Consider the following 7,500-nt stretch of genomic DNA (forward strand, 5'->3'; position numbering starts at 1 on the left):
GACATCTGATTGGTTTGAGTATTGCCATTTTCTTTCAATAGCTGCCATTTCTAATTAGTTAATTTATCTTTATGAATGTTTAGTTACCAAATACATTAATAAACTATATAATAAGTTATAACTATATATAACTATAACCACTATAAAGCATAAAGTATAAATTATGAAGGAGGAAGGAAGGAGGATGGAAGGAAGAAAAGGAGGGAGGAAGGAAGGGGGGAAGGAAGCAAGGAAGGAAAGGAGGAAGGAGGGAGGGAGGAAGGAGGAAGGAAGGAAGGAAGGAAGGAAGGAAGGAAGGAAGGAAGGAAGGAAGGAAGGAAGGAAGGAAGGAAAGGAGGGAGGAAGGAAGGAAGGAAGGAAGGAAGAAAGAAAGAAGGAAAGAGAGAAGGAAGGAAGGAAGGGAAGGAAGAAGAGAGAAGGAAAGAGGAAGGCCCGGGACGGCCGGGACAGCAAGCGCCGGCCGAAGGGGGACGGCCTCCCGGGGGCAGGAAGCCTGTCCGCGGAGGCGGAAGGACTCCAGGAAGTCGAAGCCCGCCGGCCTCCTCCTTCCACCCCTCCTGCCTTCCCTGTCGCCCGGAAGAAGGAAGGCATGTGTGTTTCTTCCCTCCCTCTCTTCTTCTTCCTTCTCTCCTTCCGTTGCCTCCCTGGTTTCTTCCTTCCTGCCGTACTTGGCCTCCGTGCCGTCCCCTACCCCCCCTCCCCCGATCTAACCTCCAGACGTTTATTAAAGGTTTCTCACAGTCGACGAGTTCAGGTAGAACCGGGTCGGACTGTTGAGATGTCGCATGATCTTCCCCAGCGGACGTTTATTAAGTCTACCAAGCCGAAAGCCCCTGCAAGGTCTGAAGGTTACGGACGGAGCCCAAACATTAACCTATCTCTGAGGATCAATATGTTTCCTCCGTGAGCTCCAGTACCTGTCATGTATGTCCTACCGTTACATGATGTGCTTTATGACCTGGAGGGAATTCATTCATTTATCTTTCTCGTCTTCTTCTTTGTGATGTAAGAAGAAAAAAAAGAGGAATGAAAGAAAGAAAGATTATATTTCTCTCTTTTTTTCCTCTTTATATTTGATCGTCGTCTGATTCTGACCTCAAAGTTAAAACAACCTGACTTTAAAAATGTCAACTCGCACCTCTCAACACTCGTTTATTGATCTTATCCTATTTTTAGGAGGAAGGGAGGAAGGAAGGAAAGAGAGAAGGAAGGAAGGAAGGCAGGAAGGACAGAAGGAAGGAAAAGAGGAAGGGAGGAAGGAAGGAAAGAAGGACATAGGAAAGAAGGAAGGGGGAAGGTAGGGGGAGGAAAGAAAGAGAGAAGGAGGGAGGAAGCAAGTAAGGAAGGAAGGAAGGAATGGAGGGAGGAAGGAAGGAGGGAGGGAAGGAAAGAAAGAAGGAAGGAATGAATGAAAGGAGGGAAGGAAGGAAGGAAGGAAAAGAGGAAGGGAGGAAGGAAGGAAAGAAGGACAGAGGAAAGAAGGAAGGGAGGAAGGTAGGGGGAGGAAAGAAAGAGAGAAGGAGGGAGGAAGGAAAGACGAAAGGAAGGAAAGGAAGGAAAGAAGGAAGGAGGGAGGGAGGGAAGGAAAGAAAGAAGGAAGGAATGAATGAAAGGAGGGAAGAAAGGAAGGAAAAGAGGAAGGGAGGAAGAAAGGAAAGAAGGACAGAGGAAAGAAGGAAGGGAGGAAGGTAGGGGGAGGAAAGAAAGAGAGAAGGAGGGAGGAAGGAAAGACGAAAGGAAGGAAAGGAAGGAAAGAAGGAAGGAAAGAAGGAAGGAAGGAGGGAGGGAGGGAAGGAAAGAAAGAAGGAAGGAATGAATGAAAGGAGGGAAGGAAGGAAGGAAAATAGGAAGGGAGGAAGGAAGGAAAGAAGGACAGAGGAAAGAAGGAAGGGAGGAAGGTAGGGGGAGGAAAGAAAGAGAGAAGGAGGGAGGAAGGAAAGACGAAAGGAAGGAAAGGAAGGAAAGAAGGAAGGAAGGAGGGAAGGAAGGACAGAGGTAAGAAGGAAAGAAGGAAGAAACCTTCCTCCCTTCCTCCTTTCCTCTGTCCTTCTTTCCTTAACATGAGAACAACAGGAGGGTTAAATCCAGTTAAAAGTATAATTGCTCCAAATTGAAACTGATCTTTAACTTTGAACCCTGGTGTCAGTAGGAGGATGTGTGAGCTTCTGTTGAGCGTCTCCTTCTGGTTTTATAATTCTGTTAGTGAGGTCGGATCCTTTAAACACGTCCGAACCTCTCGTCCTTTAAGTCCAGCCTCCTCTAATTGAGTTTAAACATCAGCCACCAGAGGGTGACACCATGTCTGTGCTGCAGCTGGAGCTCCATCATCCAGCTGTTTCTGTGTCACTGCGGAGGAATCATGACAAATCGATCACTATCACTGTGTGTGTGTGTGTGTGTGTGTGTGTGTGTGTGTGTGTGTTGTACATGTTTGTCAGATTGTTGTTACATCAGCGTCCGAGCAGGAAAGACAAGCTGTGTTTTGGTCTTTGCTCAAGTAAACAAATGGCAAAAGGAAGGCTTGTACACATTTTTATGTCCCATCTGTCTGTTCTGAGTGTGTGTGTGTGTGTGTGTGTGTGTGTGTGTGTGTGTGTGTGTGTGTGTGTGTGTGTGTGTGTGTGGGAATATGGATGAGTATTTCTGCATCCGTTGCTATTTTTATCCGTCTGATCTGGGTTTAACTGGTCGCATCTCAGTGATCACTCACACTTTCCTTACTGTTTTTTTCTTATTTTAAACTCATATAAAAACTAGGGCTGTCAAATGATTAATTTTTTTAAAATCCTGTTATTTTCCATTTGAAGGCAGTTTTAAGCCCATAATGTAAAGCATTTCTTACCAGAGTGTCTTAACTGGGAATCAATCACGACTCTGCTGCGACTCCCACACTCCAAAATGGTCCTTTGGTGGAGCTGAGGCTCACTTGGCTGCACCTGGGTGTTTAGCGTGGAGGTGCTAACTCAAACTCCACGTACTCCGGTGGTAGTTAAACTCCGTTTGACACAGGTTGCATTTTACTTTTGACTTGTCAACTGAACCGTCTGGAAGTGTTTTAAAGTTAAACAAGCCGTTCAAAAGTCCAGTAGCTCTCTTACTTTCCATCAGCGCGGTAGGTTTACTGCAGGAGGCCACTTCAAAGCATAGCGCTACAGCTAGAGGAGCCGACTACGGGGGAGTAGAAGGGACAAAAAGGCTTGCAACATTAAAATGCGATTAAAAAAAATGTACGCGTTATGGATTGCATTAATCTAATCGCAATTAACACGTTAACGCTGACAGCCCTAATGAAAAACCAAAAGTAAAAGGTAATTTTCCCACTTTTTCCAGTAAAAAACACATCACATCTGTTGAGGGTTGTTTTTGTACTAAATCTAACTTCTTAAACTCTTTCCTGACTGTGTTTTTGGTGTTTCCTGTTGCACATGCAGCCAGAGAACCTGCTGCTGGCCAGCAAGTGTAAGAACGCTGCGGTGAAGCTGGCTGACTTTGGACTCGCTATTGAAGTCCAAGGAGACCAGCAGGCTTGGTTTGGTATGTCAGACACACACACACACACACACACACACACACACACACACACACACACACACACACACACACACACTGCATGTTTTAGGTTTCTCTCCACTCTAACACACCAAGCAGCTGAAGCTCGTTAGGGGATTTGATAACGAGCTAATTATTAGAGTCAGGTGTGTTGGAGTGGAGAGAGAGAGAGAGAGAGAGAGAGGGAGAGAGAGAGAGAGAGAGAGAGAGAGAGAGAGAGAGAGAGAGAGAGAGAGAGAGAGAGAGAGAGAGAGAGAGAGAGAGAGAGAGAGAGAGACAAAGACAGAGAGAGAGAGAGAGATGACTTGCTGCAAAGGTCTCTTGCTGGAATTGACCAGGACGCTGCCTTTATGTCACTTATCTACCACTCTGCTACCTGATTTTAGACATTTAGTAGAAACTAACCCTAACCCTTGAAGCTGAGTGACACAGACAGAGATGCCAGGAGACAATTACAACATTCCCAAACATGTTGAACTACTCCTTTAAGAAGTCCCGGTATTTTCTTTATTTAAGGGAAATCTATAATAGCATCTGCCAGTCTGCTGCTGTCCTCCTCCTCCTCTTCCTCCTCTTCTTCCTCCTCTTCCTCCTCTTGATGATGAAGGGCTCTGTTGCCTGACAGCTCTGATGTGCAGCCGAGCTGTCACTGCGAAGCCTGCGCGGCGCTTTGATGAGGAAAAGTGTAGGCTTCCACAGGACTGTTCATCCATACTGTCATTTTATCCTTTTTGTCAGCGAGTCAGGCAAATAAGGAGGGATTTTTTCTTCCTCCTCTTCCTCCTCTTCTTCCTCTAATATTGGACTAATCTCATCTGACTGAATGACTGCATCTCTTCTTCTTCCTCTTTCTGTTTTTAGTTTCCCTTTGTGATTCTTTTTATGCTCTCACCTGATGTCTAATACCCCTTTTCCACCGAGCTGGAGCCAGTGCTGGTTCAGAGCTAGCGCTACAGAGCCAGTGCTCAGTCTTATGAACCTGTTGCTTTTCCACCGGCAAGGAGCCACGCGATTACGTCACTGTATAACGTAGCCAGCGCGCGCCTTTGAAGCACTTCCATGATTCACCAGAGAGAGGCAGCAACATGGCGCAAAGGCATCTAGCCTGCCGGAGAGCGAAGAAGAAGAAGAAGAAGAAGAAGAAGAAGAAGACGACAGCTCTGGCAAAAAATTTATAAAAATAGTACTTTTAATCAACAAATCTTTAATCCTCTGTAAATGCTACGCTAGTCAGCTAATGAACATTAACCCCGCTAATCTGCTAATAAACGTTAACCCCGCTAGCCGGCTAATAAACGTTAAGCCCGCTAGCCGGCTAATAAACGTTAGCCCCGCTAGCCGGCTAACAAACGTTAGCCCCACTAGCCGGCTAATAAACGTTAGCCCTGACCCCAGTCCGCCGACGTAATCGGTTCTTGCTTTAGACCAGCAAAGAGTTGGTGCTTGATCTGGCTCCTATTCTGAGGCTCCGGGCTGGAGCTTTGGCGGTGGAAAAGCAAAGAACTGGTGCTTAGTCAGACTCTGGATCCGAACCAGCACCAGCTCCAGCTCAGTGGAAAAGGGGTATAATTAGTAAAAGTTAAACTGATGTCAGCGCCCAGGATAAAAACAATAAGAGTTAGTGCTGAATCTCCGGAGTAGTTTCTTAATTTGCGCACCAAGTTTCCTTTCCTCTACTTCCTCTAACTTAAAGCCAACATTTAGATCTATTATAAAGAGGCTGCAGCAGGCTAAAAGCTCTGATGGGACATTAGCGGACGACGTAATGCACTCAGCATGATGATTATAAGACATTACTCACTATCTGCTGACTCAGAAATGCCCAACGTGGAACAAAAAACATCTCCTCTGTCCAAAATCATTACTCCAGACTGATCCACCGCAGGCAGCAGACCTGTATTTGATAAGATGGAGTGGATTCATTGATTAATTAGTAAACATTTTGATGATTATGTATGTATATTATTTATCATTCCACTGTGGTTACACCATTTGACATTTTCAGGAGCAGTCAGTCTTACTTTTGGTTAAAAATGGTGCAAATGTCATTTCAAATGATATAAAACCAACAAAAATACTGTGTGTGTGTGTGTGTGTGTGTGTGTGTGTGTGTGTGTGTGTGTGTGTGTGTGTGTGTGTCTGTGTGTATGTGTATGTGTGTGTGTGTGTGTGCAGGTTTTGCAGGGACTCCCGGCTATTTGTCTCCGGAGGTTTTGAGGAAGGAGGCGTACGGTAAACCTGTAGACATCTGGGCATGTGGTAAGCTCTCTTTCACCTCCTCTCCTTCTCCTTCTCCTTCTCTCCTTCTCTCTATCCTTCCTTCTTATCACTCAGACCAACGTTGTGTGTTTTGTGTGTGTAGGTGTGATCCTCTACATCCTTTTGGTTGGTTACCCTCCGTTCTGGGACGAGGACCAGCACAAACTCTACCAGCAGATCAAAGCTGGAGCGTACGATGTGAGCCCACCTCTCCGCTTCTCTTCACATCAGACATTCTGTTATTTCTGATGTAGTTTTATATATGTGTGTGTGTGTGTGTGTGTGTGTGTGTGTGTGTGTGTGTGTGTATGTGTGTGTGTGTGCTTTAGTTTCCCTCCCCAGAGTGGGACACGGTGACTCCGGAGGCTAAGAATCTGATCAACCAGATGCTGACGATCAACCCATCGAAGAGAATCACTGCTCAGGAGGCTCTGAAGCACCCATGGGTCTGCGTAAGTACAAACACCCAGCACCCTCTTACTGCACACTCTAAAACTGAGGCAGTATACTTGAAGTTTACTTTTTATATACTATATTTTATATACTTAAGAATAGTATAGTGAAGTATACTTGGCTCATACTGAGAAGACTAAGAACATTAAGACTTACACTTATACTTTAATACTAAAGCTTATACTTTACTTTAGTATACTTTTTATTTCCTTCCTCCCTCCTTTCCTTCCTTCCTCCCTTCTTTCCTCGCTTCCTTCCTCCTTTCCGTCCTTCTTCCTACCTCCCTTCCTTCCTACCGTCCTTCCTCCTTTCCTTCCTTCTTACCTCCTTTCCTTCCTTCTTCCTCCCTCCTTTCCTTCCTTCTTCCACCCTTCCTCCCTCCTTTCCTTCCTTCTTCCTCCCTTCCATCCGTCCTTTCTCTCTCCTTTCCTTCCTCCGTCTTTTCCTTCCTTCTTCCACCCTTCCTTCCTCCTTTCCTTCCTCCCTCCTTTCCTCCCTTCCTTCCTCCTTTCCTTCCTTCCTACCTCCCTCCTTTCCTTCCTTCCTTTCTCCTTTCCTCCCTTCCTTCCTCCTTTCCTTACTTGTACTTGTTGTATACTTGAAAGTGGACTTTTATAAACTTTAAATGATCTTATAAAGTAAACTTAAACTTAAAAATGTTCCTATTTAATCTGAAGAGATATTAAATTAGTAAACTTTCTAGTACACTACAAGTACATGGTCCGTAGTATACTTGCTATACTTAAACTTACACTCAAGCATACTTAATAAAATGAACTTCAAGTATACTGCTCTTTGCTAAGGGCAGCACTTTCCCTTCCTACTCCGGTTTGATACTCCCCCAAAAAATGTGTCATTTAAAAAAAAAAAAATCCTCTAACAGAAAGTTTGTGAACATCTGCACAAAGCTGCCGAATATCAGCAGCATCTGTCTGCAGATCTCCGATGTGCTGATACGAGGTCAGCTTATCTTGAACGATTTGTTCCACCGAAGGGAGGGAGAAAGAAGGAAGGAAAGGAGGAAGGAAGGAAGGAAGGAAGGGAGGAAGGAAGGAAGGAAGGAAGGAAAGGAGGAAGGAAGGATGGGAGGAAGGAAGGATGAAAGGGAGGAAGGATGGAAGGAAGGAAGGATGAAAGGGAGGAAGGAAGGGATGAAAGGAGGGAGGACGAAGGAAGGGAGAAGGAAGAGAGACGGAAGGAAAGGAGGGAAGGAAAGAAGAAGGGAGGGAGGGAGGGAGG

At 45.3% G+C, this 7,500-nt stretch overlaps 1 protein-coding gene across 1 annotated transcript in view; it reads left to right on the forward strand.

Annotated features, from left to right (window-relative positions):
* Nucleotides 1-7,500, forward strand: part of LOC128379904 (calcium/calmodulin-dependent protein kinase type II subunit beta) — a 49,871-nt gene that overhangs the window by 1,087 nt on the left and 41,284 nt on the right. Inside the window, 4 exon segments of the mRNA XM_053339542.1 lie at nucleotides 3,432-3,534; nucleotides 5,725-5,808; nucleotides 5,912-6,006; nucleotides 6,138-6,260. Coding sequence (XP_053195517.1) covers nucleotides 3,432-3,534; nucleotides 5,725-5,808; nucleotides 5,912-6,006; nucleotides 6,138-6,260 — 405 coding nt within the window.

The sequence above is a fragment of the Scomber japonicus genome, chromosome 19 (assembly GCF_027409825.1).
Source record: "Scomber japonicus isolate fScoJap1 chromosome 19, fScoJap1.pri, whole genome shotgun sequence".
In the NCBI taxonomy this organism is placed as follows: Eukaryota; Metazoa; Chordata; class Actinopteri; order Scombriformes; family Scombridae; genus Scomber; species Scomber japonicus.